Here is a 24,125-nt window from a genome sequence, read left to right as displayed (position 1 = left end):
GCAAAGATAGCACTGTGCGACTGCGGAGGAGAACCCCGCAGCCCACGATCCCCGTGTGTGGTATAACGGGAATTCAGCATTTTTGTTTACTGCGCAGTACACGTATGTTCTTTTTGTCTTTTTTCGGTATTTTGGGGTGATACCTACCTATTTACACACATACAATTGGTCATCAAATACAGCTAGTTATTCAAAACAATCATAAAACAGCACTTTTCAAAACAGAGAGAACACACTGAATAACCAACAAAAACATGGTAGCATAACCAGATTATTAAGTTTCTCCAAATGCGGAGAAGATCAGAAACGTGGTAGAAAGGCACAGGGAGAAATTTCAGCAGTGTAAGGCTGGAAGAGCGACAACACGTAGGTAACTCCGGATGCTGTAGGTCCCAGCTTTTGATGCCACGTTAACCCTCTGAGATCGGACGATTTTCGGCCAAATACCTTGTTTCTTTGAATGATTAGTCCGTAGGTGAACAGCCCCTTCTGAAGTGCATGCTCGCTCCCAGGGGAAGCCAGTGTGAAACAGTAGTAATGAAATCACCTTTCCTGGTTGGCCCGTGTAGGCCAAGGAAGACTGAATTACCTGTTTCCAACTGTGAGAAGACAGCGGCTTGTCCCAACCGGGAGCAATCCAAAGGAGGAATGAAAAGACAAAGGGATTTCCAGACAAACAAGTGAAACGTGTCAGATTTAACTGAGGATCCAATGCGTGGGATCTACTGTAATCCCAGTGGATTTGGCTAAATGTACAAAATAGGAGTAGGAAGGGGCACTTGCAAGAAAGAACTTTAGCCGGGAAAGCCCACAGGAATGAGGAATTGAATAGGCACACTCGCAAAAAGAAAGCTGATAGAGCCTTCATCCACTGAAGGCGGTTCCTTTTGATGGTTCTACGTCATTTCAACTCCAGTCATTTGTGCGACTGGTGTTTTTAAGAACAGATTTTGCCGGAAAAAGCAATTGAAATTTGTATTCGTTATTTTGGGGTGGGGGGTCCGTCCCCTCAAGCCACACCTCCCCCAACTATTTTTTAACTATCCCCAACACCCCGAAACCCTTATCTGCCACCGGCCCCCGCCCTGCCAAATTTCGATGAATTTTTTCGGCAGTGTGCTCATAAAAAAAACAGTTGTAAAAACGACTATCGATGATATGACGGTATAGCCTTTTCCAAAAGCCGGTGTCTTCTTGATACGACACATGGAGCTACAACTGGATATGATGACACTTGTGGTGCACATGGATTCCGAGTCTGGTCACAAGCTCTCCCAGTGGCTCCATGTACACATTAAATCTCATGGGAGACAGGACCGACTCAGGGGCGACGCCCAGGAGGCATGAGAAGAGGGACTGGATGAGATGCGCCCATCGCCCCCTGCTGGTGATGATTGGTGGGTAATGAGAAGAAGCAAGCCCGCACGTGACCGCCACCCTGTACCCATTAAATGGTGAACAGGGAAGCAAATCAAGTAGCACCACATGTTTGATTGTGTCAAAAACCACAGCGAGATCCAGCAGTTTGAGCAGGGATTGCAGCCTCACTATTAACCTGCAGTGTAGGTGACTGCGCACTGCAGCCAGAAGGAAAGCCAGAATGACAGCCGAGCAGGAGGTTTTTATTTAGTGAAAAATGATTAAGTTGCACTGACCCAAATTTTTCGATAGCCCTACCCAGATGTGACGAATCAACTTCCAGGGGCACCAGTGGTCCAGGGGTGAATCGGTTTCTAAACCATCAATCAGCCTCAAACCTCTAGTGCACCAGAACGGAATCCGAACAGATTAGAATAAAAAGGAAATTATAAGCCTCTTTGTCCAATTTTGGTAACATGGTCGGAATGGCAGGCTTATCTCTGAAAGGTTGTGGATCATTGTTTAGTTGCAACACAGCGAAAATACAATTACCCAATAATAAAAGGGACTGTCCAGTCAAGGTTGTATCAAACATATCTACTTTATTTATATAACAGACAGTTCTAGCAACACTACGAAATACAACCCACACTGTAAATGAATGCAGAGGACAGACAGTTTCAAAGAAGGAAAAGGGATGCACTCTGGATGAGGGTAGTCAGTATGGTATGTGACCACAACAGTTTATGGTTTCTTGGCTTCAGCATAAAGGGAGAAATGGGTCTTAAAAGGTCTTTAGGGGCCTTATGAACCACAATGTACCTTGTTCTGTAGGTGTTCTTGGTGCTTGACAGGGTCGAGTCAAGCTTCAGGGGGCTTTGCAGGCTCTTTGACAGAGTTCAAGACTGGAGTCAGCTGCGGGTATCAGGCGGCAAAATGGTTCGGTGAGCGAAGCTGGACGAACGGCTGCAGGCTGGCCTACACAGCGGCTCAGGGTCCGGAATCATCAGTACTGATCGCCGATTCTAAAGCACTGGTTGAGACTTTTTGGATGTCTTTAAGTGACTGCAGCTTGACAACAGTCAGCATTGCATCCAGTGGCAGCTCAAAGAACTTGCTTGCTCGAAAATGTCCTTTCAGGCGGACAGTTTTAGATGATTGTCGAGGTACTTCTCCCAGCTTCTTCAAAGGGCTTGTGTCTTCCTTTAAGTTGGATGGCCCAAAGCTGAGGAGTGTGTTGCAGGCATCTGCCTTGTCCTTAGTTTTGGGTTCAGAGACGTTCGGCACTTCCTACCTAGAAAGCTTACTGCAGAGCCTAGCAGGGCACGCTGTGTGCTGGTTGGGTACCGGTTCTGGAGAAGCTAGAGGGTCCTCTGGATTCAGTATCTTCCTTTGTCCCTGGGAGATGTTTAGGGGACGGATCTTTCTTCCCTCTTTGGAGGTCCTAGCCTTCTTTCACTGGCAGAAGATGTAAGGCAGATTGTACCTTCAACCAGGATCCAATGATGACTTCTTCTTGCTACTCCTTGCAAAGTCTTCAGATGATCTGCCAAAAGAGGGCTCTGCCCACTTTTAAAGCCAAGTGGGGCACAGTGATTTAGTGTAGGCTAAGCATACCTTAATGAAGCAATCCTGGGTTCCCTACCAACAATCTCTTGTATGCATGAGGTCATACCCAGAGTGCTTTGCAGCAGGAAAGGTAAAGGGTTGAAAACCCAAGTCACACCCATCTTCCTATCTGTTGTGGATTAAAATGTCTCTCTGGTTAATGAATCTCTCTGGTTCCTTATTAAAGAGGCCGGTCTCCTTTGAAGCTGCAGTGAGACTAGATTTTCTGGCTCCTTTAAACCACACTCTTGTACCTTATGAATTGAGTCCCCTTGCGGTGTGGATTGCTGTACACATGCAGTCCAAGACATGACAGTTCACTGTCATCGATACTGAGGATGGGAGCTTGCTTCAGGTTGACACAGTTACATATGAAAGGTTGTTGAGGTTTCCTGTCTCCTTTGTTAACCTCTGCAGACAGGCCCCATGTGGGCATGTTTGAAGTACACTGTATTAGTATGCTAATTGCTGCCACCAGCTGCAGGGCCCAACAAAACAGCAGGGTGGATCCATTGAGCCTTTGTTAGTTAATCAGGCTATCCATGTCAGGGGAAGGTTGGTCCTCCCCCTTTCTGGAGATGACATAGTGTACTCCTGGCTGTCATAGCCCAACTAAACACAGCAGGATGTACTGTGCCTGTAGGCTGTGTCCACCCAGAGTACACAGGTCTATGATTTTGTCGTGGTTTGAGGATATGGAAATGTGTGTGAATTAGCTCCAAACATTTTCCTGAGGTTGGTCTACCATCTTTGCATTCGATTAAACATTTTAAAAAAGCCCAGGCGAGTGCACTCCCACTGTGCCGGTGGTCGAATTCGTCACAGCAGAAAACTAGGATCACTATAGTTAAACAATGCAACAGATACGTTTGATTCAACCTGTACTTTTTTAAAAAAGAGTTGGAGTACAGAAAAATGCCTCCCAAATACAAGTAGTGATAAAGCATGGCCAAAGATGTTTTGTTGATTTATACTGCGCATCACTTCCATTTGCATGGTCTCCAGGCACTCGCATGCATCTGCAAGAAAGTGGGTGAGGTCGGGTAGTGAGGGAAGAGAGACAGGATGGAGGCGGTGCTTGTCTGTTGATGTTTGCAGAATCCGAGGAAACTGGTGTCTGTGCGTGTTGGCTTTCTGCGTGTGCTTTGATTGAGTGTACTTGGCTTGTTACATTAGCTCAATAACCGAGTACATTTTACTCTCTCTTCAATGACTAGGGACTTTGGTCATATAAGGACCATTTACCTCTATCAAATTGGTGCAACTTGGGCCAAAGAACTGATGAGGTACAGTTTCAAACTCATAGGGCCTCATTAGGAGTCCGGCGGTAACCGCGGTGGTAAAACCGCCTGGTTACCGCCAAACTCGTATTACCATTCCGCCTCCGTGATTCCAGGAATTACCGGGGCATTACAACCCCGGTTTTCCGGGAATCACGGAGGCGGAATGGTGTTAATCCCCATTCCCATCGAGTCCTATGGGACTCGATGGGAATGGGGATCATGGAAACACCGGCAGCATCTCGTAATGCTGCCGGTGTTTCCTCGTCCGCCTGCAGGCGGGCGGTGTTAAACCCGCCAGGTTAGACCTGGCGGGAACATCACCTCCCGCCTGCAGGAGTTGTGATCGCCCGGCATGGAAACAACGGTGGCGGCGGGTTTACCGCCACCGTTGTTTCCATACCGGGCGATTTGTAATGAGGCCCATAGTCTTTCATTTATAAACTGACTTTACCACATATGATGTAATTATAAGGATTTGGTGCTCTACATGAATATACTGATATGGGTCCTGTTCTGTTTACTTCCAGAAATCTGGAATGAATGAATACTACCCCTGATGAAGAGATCAACTCTCAAAACGCTTTGGGCTTTACATATATTATTAAAGATAATTCTTGTTTCTGAAGATAACTTTCTTTTCATTATTATGGGAACAAAGTGTTAAAATTATCTACTTATAAACTACTACACCTATATTTAAACACTTTTCACTACTTGTAATACTATTATCCGGACATAATATAAACGTTTGGCTTGTTTTTGCAATAGATATTGTGCAGGGGACATGAGTTCCCTTCATTGGGAACTTACTTTTTATGGTATATTCAACAATCCACGTGCCAGGGCAATTCTTTCTGCCTGCACCTGTATCTTCTGTGAAATATTATTTGAATTTTATCCAATCTAATTCCTATACAATTATACCATGGCATGCATTGTGTAGGACATTCAATTTCTCAGTGAATTGAACAGCCATATTTTCAGTAGTTTTCTGAAAGTTAGGTGATGTTCTGTTGTTCTTATTTCCTTCAGTAACATGTCCCATAGTTTGTCTCTCAAACGGGAGAATGCGGTTCCTCTGAATTTCCTTTTCTCATAGTGTTTTGTTTCGATCTGGACGCCATTGTTCGATCTTAGGTTTCTTCCTGGTTGTACGCAGTTGATTCTGACTTGGAGAAATTCAGCTCCTTGACCGCGTAGGGATTTGGGAGCTATGCAGAGGGCCTTGAAGTTAATGCCTTTTTTTTTTACTGGAAGCCAATGTAGGCTTCTTAGGGCTGGTGTGATGTGGTCATTTCTTTTTAGTCTCAGGAGTAGTCTTGCTGCAGTATTTTGGATGCGTTGGAGTTTTTTTGTGAGGCATTCTGGAATTCCAGGAAGGATAGGTTGGGGAGTATCCCTCTAATTAGTTGCAGAAAGTAGAAGCATTTCTTTGCTAATGCGTTGACTTGTGGTTCTAGTGAGAGTCCATTGTCCATGAGTATTCCATGGTTTTTTATCACGGAAGATGCCTCCGGTTGGGTTCCCATGCATGGTGGCCAGCTCAGGTTTGTGTGTGTGTTGCGTTATCCTCTGGGGGGATATTTATTTCTGTTTTTGTCGGGTTTAGTTTAAGATTGATGATTGTTATACAGGTGTATATGTCTGTGAGGCATTTGTTGAGGGTTTAGCTTGGGTCTTGGGTTGAGGTTATCTTGAAGATGATTTGTGTATCATCTGCGTAGGTGTGGGCGGTCGGTCCATGGGTTTGAAGAGTTGTAGATGTTGAAGAGAACTGGGGAGAGGCTAGATCCTTGTGGTACACCACAGCTAATGTTTTTGGTGTTATATGTAAACAGCAGTAACTATGTTCTTTCATTTCGGTTGCTGAGGGAAGATTTTAGCCATTGTAGAGTGGAAAGTTTTAGGCGCATTCCTCCAATCTCTGGATTAGTATTGTTTCTAACTGTGTTGAAGGTGGCTGATATATCTAGTAGTATGAGGGCCGAGTGGGTTCTGTTGTCTGTGTTTGTATTTAGGTCGTCCCATATGAACAGAAGTGCAGATTATGTTCCTCTCATGGGTCTGAAGCCAACTTGGGAGTGGCATAGTGATCAGTTGATTTCTATATGGTTGAGTAGTATTTTACAGATGTGTTTCCCAAGTAGTTTCTCTGGGAAGGGTAGGTTCGATATAGGGCTGTACTTGCTGGGGTCTTCCGCATTTCCTGTTTTGTTGAAAGGTTTATTAATAGCCCGAAGTATGATGCTGGAGTACTGTGGGTGAGTATTTCTTTGAAGATGCCTGGTGGGATCCGGCGAGATTGGTGTCTTTTATTAGTTTGTTGAAGGTTTCTTCGTTCATTTGTTTGAATTGGTTGAGAGTTGTGGTGGTTGGTGGTGTGCTGGTTTCTGGTGGTTGTGTTTATTGTTATGTGGCTTGTGTCGATGGTCTGTTCAGTTTCTTGTGTTTTTGTTCCAAGGTGATTTGTGATGTTATCACACAGGGATTGTGATGGTACGACTCATTTTTTTGCACAATGTTGGGTTTTTGATTTCCTTGATGATTTTGAATAGTTCTTTTTGTGGGTTTGTTGCCGATTGGATTCTTGTGGCGTAGTATGCTTATTTTTGCTCATGGAGCTGTTGATTTGTACATTCAGACTTGATGACGCAATTTGGTTTTGCCCGATTGGTTGTAATGGTTCCTCCATTGTTTTTCCAGTTTGCGGTTAGCTTTTTGAGGTCCCTCAGTTCTTTTGTTAACCATATTGCTGCCATTGTTTTTGCAGTGGCTTTGAAGGGTTTTGCAGTTACTCGTTGGTCTATGGCGATGCAGGTGTCGAGTTTTTCTTCTGCTAAGTCTGGAATCATTCTGTTTAGTGGGAGATGTTTGGTTTGGTTGATTCTGTTAGCTCTGTTAGCGATTCCGGGTCAAGACTCGTCCAGTTTCTTTTATTAGTAGTGTGGAGTATTGCGTTTCTGGGCATAATGCACTGTGGGATTTTGATGGTGAATGGGATCAGGTGGTGATCACTCCATATGGTCGGTACCGGCGGGCAATAGGCGAAAGTCCACCTCTGCAGAAAATTGCCTCTAAATTGTGTACAGCACAGTTGGTGGGTTTGTTTACTATTTGTTTTGAAGTGGAGGGTTTACAGTAGTGCGCTGAGGGATTTAGCTTTAGTTTTGCTTTCTCTTTCAAACCAGATTTTGAAGTCCCCCAGGATAATTACGTTATTGTGATAAGTAGAGAGGTTGGCAATGGCGTCAGTGAGCTTTGTTGCAAAGTTGGGGTTGTAGGATGGTGGTCTGTAGATCAGGAGGAACGGTAGGGTGGCTTGGACGTTGAGCTTGATGTTGATTAGGAGTGATTTGCAGTCTTCTATGTCAGTTGGTGGGAGTGGGTGGCTCAGATGTGGTCTTTGTGTGCTATTGCGATTCCACCTCCTATTTGTTTTTCTCCATTGGAACATATTAGATTGAAGTTGTCTGTCATGGCTTCGTGGGCAATTGTTTTGTGATTGTCTGATTGCCATGTTTCTGCGAACAGGAGTGTGTCAATGCCGCCCTCGGAGGTCATACATTTGTCTTTGTTTTTGGCCAAGGAGCTTACATTGAGTAGGCTGTAGTGTAGAGGGTGTGCTAATCCTTCTTTATTGTTGCAAATCCTTTCCTGCATTACGGTCGGGTTGGTATTTGTCAGGTTTCCTTTTCTTGAGGTCTCTTCATTGAGGAGTTGGGTTTCTTTGTATAGTGGGTTGTTTCTTTGCATGTGTGGTCTTTTTTCCAGTCTTTGGTTAGGTAAGGGGTGTTGATGGTTAGGGATTCTAGCTAGGCTCTGATTTTTCTTGAGGTCCTTCCAAGACTATCTTTAGATAGCTGGGTTCTGTGTGTTGTGGTGTGCTGTTTGGTAGTTTGTTGCTGTCCAGGTTTGTTTGGGTCCTTGCTTGTGGGCTGTTTGTTTTCCGTTGAGGTATGATCATAGGTGGAGAGATAGCGGGAGATGTATTCTGTTTTTATTATTGTCTTGGTCTGTATCCTTAGTCCGTTTAGTGGTAGCTGGTGGGGATTTGGAGCTGTTGTGAATTCTCATAGGTGTTCCCATTCCACAGGGGTGCGATTTTGTTCCTATTTCTGTTTTCCAATCTTGTTTCTTTGTCCTTCTTGTATCATGGCATGTTTATGGTCTGGATGTCTTAGTCTTGGGTTTGGGTTTGTGATATATTCCAGAGGCGGGTACCCTCCTGCGTTGGATTACTTTCCTGGTCTCACCCTAAATCGGTGTGCTCTGACGTACAGTGTTGTCTGCCTCCCTGTGGTTGATGTATTGTGTCTCTTAGTTGGGATTTTGGGTTTGTGGTATAATTGTGGTATAATTCCAGGGGCGGGTGCCCTCCTGGGTTGATTACTTTCTTGGTCGTAGGTTAAGTTGGTGTGTTGCTGGCCAGTGTTGTCCGTGTCGCTGTGGGGCTATGGTAACTGGTTTTGATTAATCGGGTGCTGAGTTATGCAATGTAATGGGATTCCCTGGGGATGTGTGACTCCCAGTTGGGCTCAGCTCTTGTAGGATTGCAGTAGTTTGCTTTGTCGTCTCAGTCTAGGCTTCTGGTTTGTAATGTGATGTGTAACAGGGGCGTGTGCCCTCCTGGGTTGATTGCTTTTCTTGAAATTGGTAGTAGATTGGTGTGCTGTACCACAAAGTGACGTCTGTCATGCTGTGATTGTGGGCTTGTGATGACTTTATTTTCCACCTTGGTCTTGGGTTTCGGATTGAGATATATTCCAGGGATGGGTGCCCTCCTGGGTTGATTGCTTCCCGGGTGTCGGTTTAAGGTTTTGTTGCGTTGTGACACGCGGAGGCTTCTACCTTTCTGGTTCAGCACAATTCTTGTCTGGCTAAATTGAAGGCAGCCTAGTGCCTTCAATTTAGCCAGACTAGTTCTAGTGTGGCTAAATTCAGTACAAATACTAGTGTGGCTAAATTCAGCTACAGTATTATGTAAGGGTGTCGAAGAAGGTAGCTGACATAAAGGTAGCATGGTTTTGGTTATAGACTTTTATTTATATAAGAGAAAAGGTCCTTGCTGTCCCTGACGTCAAATAGGGGTTTCCCTGCTTCAAAACTAATTCTGCTTCAAAACTAATTCTAAAGGGTCCATCAAAATGTCTGTCAAATTAATCTCCACCATCCTGTGTCACAACCTACTTCTATTCCTCACAGCCGAAAGTTCCTTCTCTACCAGAATGGCTCCCTTCTCATGCTTCTTGCATAATGTCCAAAAGAATGTTTTCTCACAACCCAAAGAAACAGGGGGAAAGTATTCTTCCCCTGGCTTGTGGGTTTCACCCAATCTTTATATCATGTAGTGTCCAGGAGACTGTCTACGTTCTCCTGGTGTGGATTTGTACAATTTACAGAAAAACCAGGGGGGTGGGTCCCTTGTCCTGGTGTATCTAGCTCAAGTCGCAGTTCAGGACCAAGAGAATTTACATAATAGGGGGATTGCCCCAACAAAGTGGTACAGCTATTGAGGGGGTCTCAAACAGTTACACAAAGAAATTCAAAAGCTGTAAAAAATGAATTTAATAGACTATCGTTCTCATTTGCATGGTATCCACGCAAGGATATCCTAATTATTCTTACTTGAAGCAACCCTAGATAACAGTGAGGAGTCTAGCACAATATAAAGCCAAACTAAAATGACATTTTCAAAAAATATATTTCACAAACATTTATTTCACAAACATAGAAAGAAAGGGGAAAGTTGTGATATGAAGCTGACATAAAGATTATATCAGTGAACGATAAGTGCATTTAACAAATGCATGGAATCAGCAAAATTCAATTTCTTTGGGGAACAAAAAAGTATACGAAAAAACAACACATCAATGAAATTTTTCAGTACAAGTAAACCAAGGTGTACATTAACACATTTGTAATGGTTTACCATTTAAATGAGAACAAGAAAATTGTGTAGAACAGAAAAAACGATTCAGTTCAATTAGTTATACAAAAATGTAAATTCATTTGTACAGGTCTGCCAACGTAAACTTTTCACAATATTCAAGTTGAAAAGAAGGGGTCTCAAAAAAGAATGATGTTGGAAACAAAGTAAAAGTTCCAACAGAAAAAGACCACATTTACGTTTCGGCAGGCCACCTGTAAGGCCACTGATGTTAAAGAAACTCCTTCCTTGGGGAAGAGTGAGTAGTGATAATCCCTGTAGGGAAGCAGACAGAACAAACCATCAAAAAAATGAGTGTATGCATAAAAATAGGATGTGACTTGCTATATACTTCTCAAATGAGAATCCTGGGTTGCCAAGTTATCAAAACAATTGCTATTTAGTAAAGACTACTCAGGACCAAGAGAATGCCTTTCTTCTCTTGATATGGGTTGGTAAAGTTCCCCATGAGGCCAGGGGGAATGGCTCGCTGCCCCTGTCATCTTTAATACCGCTACTGGTTCAATACCAGGAGTATGACTGCCTTCTCCTGGTATTGCTGGGTATAGTTCAACACAAGGCCAGCAGGAATTATTCTTTATCAAAGCTCCTGATTTGGTACCAGGAGAATGATTCCCCTCCTGGTATTGCTTGGTAGGTACAGTTCTTTCCCACTGATTCCAGATTGATGCACACTTTGCCCCTCTGTTTTTTTTTTTAGCAAAGTTCCAACTCGAGATGGAGTCCCAGACCCTTCTCTGGTGGTCAGTGGTTTTCTCTTTCCCACTATGATGAGGAGGATTTCCTCTGGTGCTTTCAGTGTCTGTGTGTAGGTTCCATACCCTTATTTGACTCCTGTTAGGGTCCTTAACTCTTCTGGCACTCTTGTTAGAGTCCCTGACCCTCCTCATATTCGTGGGAGGGTCCTCGACCTTCGCTGGTCCTCAGTGGATTTTTGTCTACCACTGACATGAGTAAGAGGGTGTTGGAGGGATGTCTGACACTGTCTAGACCCAATAACTGATTCAGTCTCACTGGGCCAAGGGGAAGCAGTTTGAGAGTCTTTTCTGCCTGCTCCTGCGTCCCCTCTGGGTCTCCCGTGCCTCCCCTTCCTTTCTCAGCACTTTAGGTATATCACTGGGGCTTCTTGAGACCAGAATCGGCTCTGTCGGCTCTTCAGGCTTCTTTCCGTGTCAGGATCTGCAGCATGGCATCTCCCTGCACAGCTCAGCTTACTTTCTTTTCTTGGTCATGAGTTTGGGTCTGCACCGACCGACCTGACAGAGAACTCCCACAGCTGCTCACTGGTGTTCTCCACGTCCCACTCCTGCAGGTACACCAGCAGGATTGAAATCTCCCGCGTTAGAGATTGTCGGCACCTGCTTCCTCTCATGGCTGCGCTTCACTCTGCGGCCGGGTTGCTCTCGTCTGATTGTCCTTTGTTGCTTTTTATACTTTGCATCCAGTACCTCCCAGGCAGGCTGTAAGAGTCCTTTTACTCTGTTAATGATTGAATCCTCATGCGTCTGTGGGCCCACCTCGTGTCAGTATTAACACAGTCAATGATCTTTATGTCTCCTTGTCTTAGTACTTTGGGATTTATTTCCCAGGTTACAATAATACACAGGTCTGCCTGGATGTAATGGTTCTGAACATTGGGGAGGTTTAGGGAATGTCAGGGAGTAATGCCATTCAATGGGCTGTACCCCTGGTGATCGTCCTTGTCCCCATAGGGAGAGTCCCTACCCATGAGGTCCATCAGCATTAAACTATGCCTAGGGGGACTATTGGGTAGCTGCTGCACCTCCATTGCCTCATGGGAAAGGGCTCCCCCTTGGGGAGAAGTGATGACACCTTGTGAATCATCACAGTTACCAGATTACCAATTCTAGTGTGGCTATGTTCTGTAGCAGCATTCTCTAGACAATTCCAGTTCTAAGGTGGCAAAATTCGGCAGTATTGTTGCCTGATTCAGTACCAAATCTAGTTTGACTAAGTTCAGTAGCAGCGTTTCCTGGATCTGTTTAATTCTAGAGTGGCTAACTTCAGTAGTAGTGTTATCTAGCCCAATTACAATTATAGTGTGGCTAGGTTCAACAGCAGCATTGCCTAATTCAGTACGATTTTAGTGTGACTAAGTTCAATGGGCAGCTGGGTTTAAACAGTGGCAGACTTCAGCGCGCAGCCAGATTCAATGCAGTGGCAAAGTTCAAAGGACAACAGGATTTAAAACAATGGCAAACCTCAGGGCATTGCAGGACTTAGAACAGTGCGAGCTTCAGAGAGCAGTAGGACGAAACAGTGGCAGATTTCAGCGCGCTATCAGACTCAACACAGTGGCAAAATTCATAGGGTAGCAGGATTAAAACAATGGCAAAGCTTCAGAGTGCAGCAGGATTCCACACAAGGACTACTCTCCCAATGCAGGTCAATTTCACACAGTGGTACATTCAAAAGGCGGCAGAGTTCAAACTGTGGCAGATTTCACTGGGCAGCAGGATTTAAGATGGGGGCAAGCCTCAGAGCTTAGCTGGAGAAAACAGGGGCAAGTGTCTGAGTACAGGTAAACTCAACAAAGTGGCAAAATTCAAAGGGTAGCCGGGTTTGAACAGTGACAAAGTTTAGAGTGCAGCACGACTGAAACAGTGGCAAGATTCAGAGCGCAGCAGAACCTAAATAGTGACAAACTACAGAGCAAAATTCAAAGGGTAGCAGGGTTAAAAAAGTGGCAAACCTCGGAGTGCATCAGGACTCAAATCAGTGGCAAGCTTCAGAGCGCAGCTAAATTCCACACAATGGCTACTCTCCCCAATGCAGCTAACTTCCGCATGGTAGCAAATTCAAAAAGCAGCAGGGTTCAAACAGTGGCAGATTTCATAGTGTAGCAGGATTTAAAACAGTGGCAAGACTCAGAGTGCAACTAGATTCCACACATTAATTAGTCTCCCAATGTAGCTACATTCAGCTCAGTGGGAAAACAGAAGGCAGCAGGATTTCCAAACCAGTGGCAGACTATAGAGCACAGCTAAATTCAACACAGTAGCTACTCTGCCAATGCAACAAAATTCAACACAGTGGCAAAACAAAGGGCAGCATTAAAGCAGGGGCAAGATTTCAGGGTTGCAGCACTGGCTGTGTACCTACATCTTCCCAGATGTGGAAATAAATACAATGGAAATATGATGTTGACACAGAGGCTGGCAATGAGTCTTATGGACCAAGAGGCACAAGAATGTTATTAAATGGGAAAATTAACTTGAAGAAAATGACCTCCTGAACAAGATGACCTTTCCGTTTTTTTATTGTTTTGATATTGTATTTTTAATCTTTCTTTTGTTTTGATTTTAGTTTGATTCTAGTAATATGTTAGTCATTGTGGCTTTACATGCTGTCCCTGGGTTTAAGTTGGGATTTTGAAATGTTATTTGCAAATTTAAACAAGCATTAGCAATGGCATTAGTTTTGATGTTTGCGTTTGTACATTGAAGTTTGCATTTTCTGGTATCAGGGTCACATTACAGACATTTTAGATTGGGGCAAGTTTAATTAGCACTTGGCCAAACATTGCCCTAATATAAAAAGCATATTTTTCTAATGCAATTTTTCACCATGTCAAATAACTAGCTCTAGGGCCAATATTTCCTAAGTGCAAAAAATCTTTGAAAGAATGTTTTTTGCACTAGGCCTTTTTTTCACTAGTGCTAATTGGACTGGTGTTAAGTTTCGATATTACCGCCCAGGTTGCAAGCAGGACAGAGCAAAGATATGAAGGCAGTTGCGAGCATGGATGCAGGTGAGCGATTGTTTCATGGTGCATGGACAGAGTAAGAGAGTGAGGGTGTGAGGAGTGAAAGAGACAGAGAGAGTGAGAGGCTAAACTCCAATCCTCTGGAGGCTCTCGTCCCTCACGCAGTAAAATGGAGTCAAAGCTAGCACTCAAAGAGAAGACTTGCAAACAGTCCTCCTGCCATGACCGACCATCTGGAACTGAATCCTGGCAGAGGCAAGAAATGCACCCACCATCCTCCAGTTCCGCAAAGCACAAAGAATGTGGCTCCTTCGACAATGACTGCCGGATGAATAAAGACCCCTCTCCCTCCACCAAGAGTACTACATTACTGTATAAAAAGCCATGCCCAATTCTGGCACACTGGCACACTCATTTTTCATTTTTTTCATTTTGTAAAGTGCTCTGGTGCTGTTGAGCTAGGTTTGTGCTATAATCAATACAATGAAATTAAAATAAAGAAAGGAAAAGAGTGGGACTACGTCAAGAGAGAGAATGAGTCCGGGTGCAAGGAGAGAGTGAGAGTGTACGAGAAAAGAGTGACAGACCAATAGCTTGAGAGAGTGAAGGTGTCAGGAGAGCTCGGGTGTAAACAGCATCCAAGGTTTGGGGGGGCTGGAGGACAGTTTTAAAAAGCAGGACTCTAGTGGGGCCATGAGTGACACAATGCCTGCATGTCCACTGTCATTTAGGCCTTTGCTTTGTGCTCTCTGGTTTCAGCAACCCTCATATATAAGCGAGATCTCTGCTTCCTACGGTCCTGAAAGAAATGAGGGGGAAAACGGAAGCATAGGAGAGTTCAGTGCTGATAAGTTAAACAGGCCACCTTCCCAAGGCGATGTGAAGTGACTGCATGTCTCGGCGTACTAAGCAAACACGCATCAACATCGCAGCAGGAACTGGAAGTGTGGCCTGAAGGATACCCGTAGATAGCCGCAGTATGCACAGTATCCCATTGTGCTCTCAACCCCCCGCCCCACTTCCTGTGAGGCAGGACATTGGATATCGCCCTTTGGCCCATTAGGTCCATATTTCACCCTAGTCAGAAGATATTTCGTTCAGGGCAGTTATGTCTTCGACGTCACGATGGGCGTAGATTGAAATGGGCAGGGTTCTGTCCCCTTTCCCTGTATGTTTATTGCTATTGTCTATTAATGAATGTTTAAATTTAAGCACTGATATCAGGGATGAGGGCATTGATAGTAGTAGCTCCCCTTTCCCATCAGCGCCCCCAAGTGAGTGTCACAGCAGAGTCTTCAACTTCCTCATATTCAATGGCGGAGAGAGCATGGGTGCAATGAGAGTGAGACACATGGTGTGAGGAGAGCGAGTGAGAGAGGGAATGAGAGTGTAGAGAGAGGGAGTGCAAGGTGAAGGAGACAATGCATGAAGAGAGAGTGTGAAAAAGGTGCATGAAAGAGTGCGAAGGGGCTGAGAGCGATTCAGAGAGCGAAGAAAGAGAGGGAAAGAGAAAGTAAAGAGAGAGGGATGCACTGTGGAGGAGAGAACGTGCAAGTAAGAGTGGGAGGGGAGAGAGAAGGAGAGAGAGAGAGCAAGGAGCGAGTGAGAGTGCTAGAGATCTCCACTAGATGCGGGGTCACCAATAGCACGGGACTATTTTGATGTGCGTTGCCCTTCGCACAGCGCGTGATAATTCAAAGCAGTGTCGCTGTACATATTTCTTCTTGCCTAGACGCCTGTACATTAATATTCTAATTCAGTCTCTACAGCTAACACCAAGTTTGGAATCTGGTCATAACATGCATATTTCGATGTTTCTGACATTTGTCGTTTTGCGCTGCGCCAAACGTGCCGGTTAATAGCCATTTTAGGGCAGTATATCCTAAAGATATACGTTTCGATATGACTGCAGATTTCAGGGAAAAGGTACATCGTTTCTTCAACGCTACATTTTGTGAAGATTCACCAATTTTTACATTTTTTTTAACAGACGCCCGATAAGGCGAAGTGCTCTTACAGCAGATTTAAAAGCAGCATTGTGAGGAGACTGTCATCCAAGATCCCCGTTGCAAGTAGCCCTATCGCCACGAGATGGCAGCAGAGTGACATGAGAAACCTGCTTCCACTGGAGCACAGCATTTCGGACAGCCTGACCTTCAGCTCATCCTCGTCTGCTGAAGCGGAGCTGCTGAAAACCCCGGAGAATGTCACAGCCATCCCAGGTCAGGCATTCTATAGCAGGAAATGAATATGTTTAGTTTATCCTTTGCCTTAATGGCGTGACGGGATGTGCGGTCGGTGGGTGGGCTATTGTTCTTACCCGCTCTCCCCCTTCATAATCATTTGCCCCTCAGCAGATTAATCATGAATACCTGGAAAAAAGACCAACAGAGGGGCTTTTCCCACAATATTACAAGTATAGTATAGACGGTGCACAACTTTTAAACCTAAAAAAGATCTATTTAAACGTTTCTTGTAAAGGGGAAACTTAACAAGGGATTTCAGTGGGATCCCTATCGGAGTCTCAAGTGATCTTGTGGGCAGGTGTCTCGCCCTTGATCCTAACGACCATGGTTCCAATGCCAGGCCGCATCGTTAAAATCAGTCTGAAGGCACTAAAACAAACGAAGAACGCTAATGGATTTCCCTGCATTCGATATCCCAGCCGAGAATTTTTGCAGGATCCGGGAAGCTCCGGCCCAGTGCCAGCACTGACTATGGGGTCACATTCCACCGAGGGGGCTTGTATGACATCTCGTAGACAAGGAGAGCAAAGCTTGAGCTGTCTATGATGTCACTCAGAACCCCAATCCACCCTGTGGTTGGCAGCTGCCCGTTTACAATGGTGTGTATCTAATCAACTCATGAACGAGGGCTGTGTCAATGGGATTACACTCAATCCAAGAGCCAAAAGACAGCCTTACCAACAAACGTCTTGTAAAAATAGAATGTACTATTCAAAAATCAGAAATGGCACATTCAGAAGCAATTCCAGAAGAACTCGATACAATCGTCTTCAACACTGAAAAGGACCACCCTACTCACACACACACACACACACACACACACACACACACACACACACACACACACACACACACGTGTTTTCCTACAACAATCATGGCCACCCATGGAATGTTCAAAACACTCCCACTCATGCGTGTGTGCCCCCACAGCCAAGTAACATGATACTAATTCTAAACAACGGGTACATGCGACAATATGATTTTTTGCCTCTTAGGTGCAACCACTTTGCAGATGCTTCATCAATTGCTGAAAGCACAACTCACTTGTTGCAATATCACCCACCATGTCCTGTTTCTGTTCCTAGGCTTCTTAATGCAGAATTTCCTCAGGGGTAAACTGCACATATCGATGGACTGTGGATGCAGCACTCAATGCGCTTTCACAGCGTGTGGTTCCTCGCGACATGGGCCCCTACATGCGGGTGCAGTGTTAAACAGCAGGTTGGGCATGCGGGAAATAAATGGCTTTCCGTACCCCTGAATTTTTTAAATAATATTCGCTTTTTATTAGCATTTTCAAACAAGAAACATTTAGTAACGCTCCTTCTCCGTCCAACCCACCCCCTTCCCACCCCTCGCCTGTCCCAGCCGTAATCCCTTCCCCACAAACTACTCTACTTCCCCTCCTCGAACCCTCCCCCGGCTTTGCCCCAATGTCCATTGTCCAGGCCGGCCCAGTCCTGATCCCACCACCCCTGACTTCCATTGACTCTCTTGAGGCTAGCTACTGTATCTCATGTCTCTGCGATCTCCCTTGGCCGTGGTCTCGCTGTGGCCGGCCATCTGGTGCCAGTCCTACCATCTGCAATCAAAGTACCCTAAAAAGTTTAATTTTCCTCGGGCACCATGCTCCCCTTGATTCTTGTTGAATACATTTCAGGATCAGAACCCATTCTATAAGGAAGCAATGGTGCCCCCCTGGATAGAGTATGTAACCCACTCTAGTGCAGCAACGTTCTAGATTTTCCCCACCCATTCATGTTCATTGGGGGGGGGTTCCTTTTTTTTTCAATTTCTGGGCAATCATCAGTACACCCGCCATCATCAAGCTAACATATGCCTTTCTTTGTGACTTTGTTGATAGCCCCTCCAACACCCCGCTCATTCCCAAGATGGTTAGCCCCTGGCTTCCTGTCTTTCGCACTCCAAATATCTCCTCCATCACAGCCTGGATCATGGCCCAATAGGATTGAACATTCGGGCACTCCCACCAGATATGACCCCACGACCCCACCTCCCCACATTCTGATAACCAGACTTAGGTAAAGGGAAGAACCTAAGGAGTCTAGAATTACATTTTGTTGAAATTGTGAACTGTGGAAAGTGTGAACCTGACTGAGGTAATTGTGAAACTGGCGTTTGTGCCCGGCTGAGTGGAATGCTGTGCAAACTGTGAAATTGTGAACCACGCACTTGTCATAGAATAACAGTGACCCAGTGAGACGTGATCGCTTTTCGGAAGCCTCTCTTTAAAACACTGAAAGAAGGATCGGAGCCCGGCTGAGGGGGATCCTACGGTGAAGAGTTATAACCTGACAGGAAGGTTACCCGAAGGAACTGTTTGTTTTATTGGTTTTGGCATATCAGGCCCTCTGAAGCAAGAGACTTTGCATGAGAAGAGACTTGGGCACAGAAGCCCCTGATATAGAGAAAAGGAACTGTAAGCTTGTGCCGGAGAAGCCTAGGAGTGTGCTGTGCTCAAGAGTCCCGCCTTGTCCCGTGCTTAAAATTTTGGCAAGGGAGACCACGGCCATAACATCATTACTTATCATTTTGTGAACACTTCTTTCTTTTCTTGTGAACATTATCCCACACTCTTTTGTAGAATAGGGGTAAGGATTGGCAATACATTTCTTTTAGTATATGCCCTGTTTTTTGACTAGACTCCACTAGGACTATATTATTATTATTTGCTGTTCGTAGCTTGCTCCCATCTTAGGTTTAGATCAGGCTTTTATCTCACTCATTTTTACAGTTTAATAAACACCCGTGAACTGTGATCACTTGTGTCTGTCTTAATTTGATACTATGCCTTCCTTACAGGTCCCAAGCCAAGTTGAAGTCCCCCACTAATATGATTTGGTCTTTCGCAAAGACTTTTAATCTATGCAGTTTTGCCTTTAGAAACCTGTCCTGTCTCAAATTATGGGCATAAATAGATGCCAGTGTGTATGTCCCTCCCCCTCCCTGAAATGTTCGACACTCTGCATCTCTTTCAGTGTGGTGACTTGTGGACGATACCCCTTTAATCTTACTTTATGTTTGTCTCGGCTTCGGATATGCGTTTCTTGGAGAGCTATTACTCCCAGCCCCTTGCATTCAAGGAATTGCTCTACTTTCTTTGTTTTTACCAGGGAATTAATCCCCCCAATGTTTAGGGAGATGACCTTCAACATGTATCTCTTAGCCATGATCATGGTATGTCCCTTGGGGTTCTTCTGCAATAAGCAGCCTTCAACTGGAACCCCCTATCCTGCCTACCACAGGCGCTCCCCCCTTCTTTGTCCCCCAACTGGCCTCTAGCACCCAGACCATCCAACTCAGCAGTTGAGCCCTTGCAGCAGCCCAGCGTACACCCGTGCGGGTCCCCCCAGCCCCATGACAGATTCCAAAATAGCCTAATCCCCCAAAATAGCCTAATCCCCATACCCCCGGTACCTCCTTTCAGACGTTCAGCCCCAGGCGTGCCACAGGCAGGATCCGTGGGCCCCATAATCATTTCTTCAGCGTTACATTCGGGGTCTCTGCTGAGGGGCTCGCTCCCCGTCTTCCCAACCCCACCCTTCAGTGACCCAATTGGACCACTTGGTGCACATTTTGTCTTGGAGTTTTTTCAGTGTGTATTTGGTCCATTCCCATAGCTTCCTCTTGCCGATTCTTTCGTCGGCTTTGGGGACCGCACGTGGTCGTCCTCTTCGATTCCTAAGATTCATAATCCTTCCTCGCAGGTGGTGAGCCGGCCTTGTCACCCCTCCCAGTCGAATAAGAGACCAAAAGGAAATGTCCATCTGTAACGTATTTCCCTCTTTCTTAGGGCTCTTACATCCGGGCCCACCATCTTTCTCTTCGCCAGGGTACTCTGTGCCAGATCTTGAAAGAGCTGGAAGTTGAACCTGTTAAAAGTGATCTTCCCTGCTCTCCTCGCTGCTGCCAACACTCTCTCCTTTTGCTAATAGTTGTGTAAGGCTACCAACACATCTCTGGGTTTGGCTCCCGGTTCATTTCTCTTCGGACCAACTCTAAGCACGCAATCCAATTTTATTTCGGACCCCTCCTCCAGCTCTAGCAGGTCTGCAAACACCTGTTTGGATATTGATAGAAGGTCCTTATCACCCACTACTTCTGCCAGACCCTTTATCCTTATATCAGACCTCCTTGACTGGTTCCCGAGGTCTTCACTTTGCAGCTCTAGGTTTTGCGTAACCCTTGACTGGTGCTCCACAAGATCATGAATTTTCCGAGTGTCATCGGCAATCTGCTGCAGCGCGGTGTAATTCAGGTCCACTCTCCCTTCCAACTTATTCATGTCCCCCTTCACCTCTTACAGAGTGGATGACATGTCTTCTCTCATTTTATTCATTTGTATTTGTATGGTGTTTGTTATTTTGTCCCCAATGTTCAGAAAATACTGACGAAGGACCTCCTGAGTGACCACCTCATTGTTTGCAGTCTTTCCATGGGGCCCCTCCTCCACTTGTTTCTCAAGGTCCTAAGCGTCCTCCATCTGAGCACACTCCTCCTTGAGCCACAGTTTCTGAGTATTGCCCTCTTGAGATTTCTTAGCTGATTTTGAGGATGTTGGAGCCTCCTTTCATTTATTCCTTGACATCCTGCCCGCTTAGAACCGAAGAAGCCAAAAGTGTCACTGGTGGACCGGTTTGTGCCACCCGATCAGGGCCAAAGTGGGTCCAGGGACGACGGAGCAGACAGTAGTTCTTCCCGCCGCTGCGTTGCAGGTGTCAGGGGAAGGTGCAGTCTTATTGTCCCAGGCGACGCTGGCCAACCAACATGGAGGGTCCCAGCAGACGGGATCTCGGGCCCGGCTGTGAAATGACAGAGGCTCCAGTCCCGCCTGCTCAGCGATGCTCTCCCTCTTCAGCAGCCGGCACCCACGGGCCGCTGGGGCAGGCCAGGCCGGAGGAAGTGGGTCTCGGCCTCTGTACAGCCCTCTCCTCCTCGATCTCCGGCTGCACCTCCTGGGAACTGGGTAGCGAGGTCCGTAGCTCTGCGTGCACTGGGTCCTGCGTTGTCCCCCGGGGGGTGGGGGGGCGCGGTTGAGTCCCTTCAGCTCTTTCTGCTTTGTTGAAGCGAGGTTACCGCGAGCCCCAGAGCCGGCCACCAGACCCATGGGGACCGAGCTACAAATCCCTGGTGGCACGCAGCAGCCCCGCCCACCAGCTCCCCATGTACCGCTGCCGGAGTGCGCTTCTGGGAAGTCACCCCTATTCCGTTTGTGGCTCCTAGTCTTCCATGGCTATCCAGGTTGGTGCGAGGGGGAGGAAGCTGCATCCTGCATCCTCTGCGGGATCTGGACCCCACCACCCTTCGGTCCCTCTGATGGTGCCGGGCAATGCACACCATGCAGCACCTCCTCTGATCCCCCCGACTGGGCATTCTGACCCTTTCAACGCTCCTCTGCTCCTTGCTTCCCAGGTTCACCACCGGCTCTTCTTACTCCGCTACTCCCCCTTCAGACTTTTTTGCACTCGCGGTGGACCCTGCAGCTGCAAGCCGTGCTCCGTTGTGCTCTAAGTCCTCCACCAAATCGCCAGCCTCCCGGCTCTGTTCCAGCCTGTTTTGAACTATCTTGTGGGCACCGTCACGAAAGGCACCTCTCGCTATCTTCTATCCCACGCCTGGGGAAAGTTAAAGTAAACTTAATGCTTCAGGCCCCAGGGGGAAGGAGAGACTCGACTCACGCAGCTCTCCTATCGGCGACCATCTTGGAATCCGCCATAACCCTGAATTTGAGTATATCTGGGCCACATTACAGTACTTCACTGCTCCCAAACTTTTATGATGTAACAGACAAAAAGCAGTGCAAGCAATAGACAGAAACAACCTTTAAAACATCACCCTCGGCAGCTGTACGACGCCGCCAATGTCCTCATAACACCGAGATTATGCATAACAAAAAATGTTGACGTCAAAATGACATTGTGAACTGTGTAAGACTTTTAATTGGACTTTGAATGTAACGGTTACATTTTAATTATGTTTTTCAGCAACTTCAAAAAATCCATTTGGTTTCTGTGGTGGTGAATTTTCAAAACATGTTTCTCGCACAAGGCCTACTACCTCACAGATTAAGCATGCACAGGGGCAAAGCCACTTCAAGCACCAGACGATGAGAAAACAGGTAATGAATCTGGCACAAAACTACCCTATAACAAAAAAAGCATGCAATGAAAATCAGACACGTTTATTCATCATTTAAATAAGTAAAGGGAGTGTGAACGCTGCATTAAAAGTGAATGTATGTGCATCTCTTGAAAACATGGTATAAGCACGATTGATATGCAAGAGGCCCATGCTTGAATGCTCTGGATTATTGACATTATTCCTAGTTCTACCCTTCCTCGTCCCAGTGCTTCTTGATGGCGTCCATCTTCCCTCCAGTTCTGCCAGTCATCTACCTGAACTCAAACTCCACCCTCTTAAGCCTGATAAGGGCCGAGCACTTACCCACGCTCTTCCTGTTTATTACCCCAGACCCTGACGTGACTTGTCACCACCTCCAGGAGAGAGGACATAACTACTGCAATGAAGAAGGACAGGACTAGGATTCATGAAGATTGCCAGTCAGTAATCCAGAGCATTACCTCCACCTGGTTCCTCGTCCCACTCCTTCCTTCTTGAAGCATACCAAATAAGGTTGAGGTGCAACCGAAAGAAACACAGCATGTGCAAATTACCTACATACCCAGAGAAATGTAATGTACCAGTGTCAGACCTTCAACAAGAAACTGCCCCAAGACTGTGTGAATGAATGGCCTTCCTGCCCCAGGACGAGGAGCCAACAGTGCTGACCCAAAGTAAATAGTGACGACGATGTCACAGCTCTACAGATGTCCTGAATAGATGCCCTCCTGGCCTCTGCCCAGGAGGAAACTATGCCACTAGTGGGCCACCCACCAATCCATCGAGGACACTGGATGCCTCCCAGGCTGTATTCCAAGAAGATGGTTTCCTTCAGCCATCGATTGATAGTCGGTGACAAAGACTTCCTGCCCCTCCCTGATGCCCGAAGGTAATGGCCCTGAAAGGCACTGGACAGTCAAGATAGGTCAATAGGACTTCCCCCATGTCCAGTCCTCTTGGCCTGGATAACCCCTGTGCCGGGAAAGAGGTTACAATCTCTTGAGACATGTGAAATGATGAGAACACTGAAAGGCAGGGTTCCATTACAGAACAAAAGCACCAGGGGAGATCATCAGATATGGGGGTAAAACAAAGATCCCCATGCTGATGCTATATCCACCAAAAACACTGTTTTAGAAGATGCTGTTTCAATGTCCAGAGCTTCCTATCAACTTCCAGCAAGGATTCGAAGGGAGAGCCCTGTAGAGCCATAACACAGCCGAGACCCCAGCTAGGTGCAATAGCCCTAACCCTGGGGAGAGCCCGCACAACATTTCTCAGAAGGAGGGAAAACATAGGAACCCACCCCCCAAAGTTTTGCAAAAGACCCTAATAGCGCCCACTGTGCACGCAAAGAAGAGACAGCCAAAGCCAAATTGAAACCTTCGTGCAAAACTGGGTGAAATCGGCCACTCCACATTCTAGAACTCGAAGCTCGACACCCACACACCATGTTAAGAAGGAGTTGCAGCGATGAGCATAGGATCTCAGGTTAGCTGGTATCTGGGCACTCTAGAGAGAACTCACCACTCTCTCCTTGATATGCAGCCTTTGTAATCCATCTCTTTTCCACATCCAGGTCATCAACACCAGCTGTTGATCAAGGGAGAGCTGTCCCGGGAACAGAGTGGGAAGAGGGTACTGGAAAAGCAGTAAAGGAGGACTGATAGATCCCCGTACTAGATGTGGAAGGAAAGCCATCCTGGGTCACCAGGGAGCTAGCGACAGAGACCACACCTTCTGTAGGATCTTGAGGATCAGAGGAATCGGAGGAAAGGTGTAAATTAAGGTCTTCAGCCATTTTAGAGGCAAAG

General features: G+C 46.1%; 1 protein-coding gene across 1 annotated transcript in view; it reads left to right on the top strand.

Moving 5' to 3' along the window:
- CDC20B (cell division cycle 20B) overlaps positions 1 to 24,125 on the top strand; it is a 223,166-nt gene that overhangs the window by 45,303 nt on the left and 153,738 nt on the right. The window contains exons 3-4 of the mRNA XM_069626486.1: positions 15,915 to 16,146; positions 22,176 to 22,385. Of these exons, the coding sequence (XP_069482587.1) occupies positions 15,915 to 16,146; positions 22,176 to 22,385 (442 nt within the window). The remainder of the gene's footprint in view (positions 1 to 15,914; positions 16,147 to 22,175; positions 22,386 to 24,125) is intronic.

This window comes from Ambystoma mexicanum, chromosome 6p (genome assembly GCF_040938575.1).
Source record: "Ambystoma mexicanum isolate Mex_15411 chromosome 6p, UKY_AmexF1_1, whole genome shotgun sequence".
NCBI classification, from domain to species: Eukaryota; Metazoa; Chordata; class Amphibia; order Caudata; family Ambystomatidae; genus Ambystoma; species Ambystoma mexicanum.
This window is presented reverse-complemented; position numbering and strand designations above follow the sequence as displayed.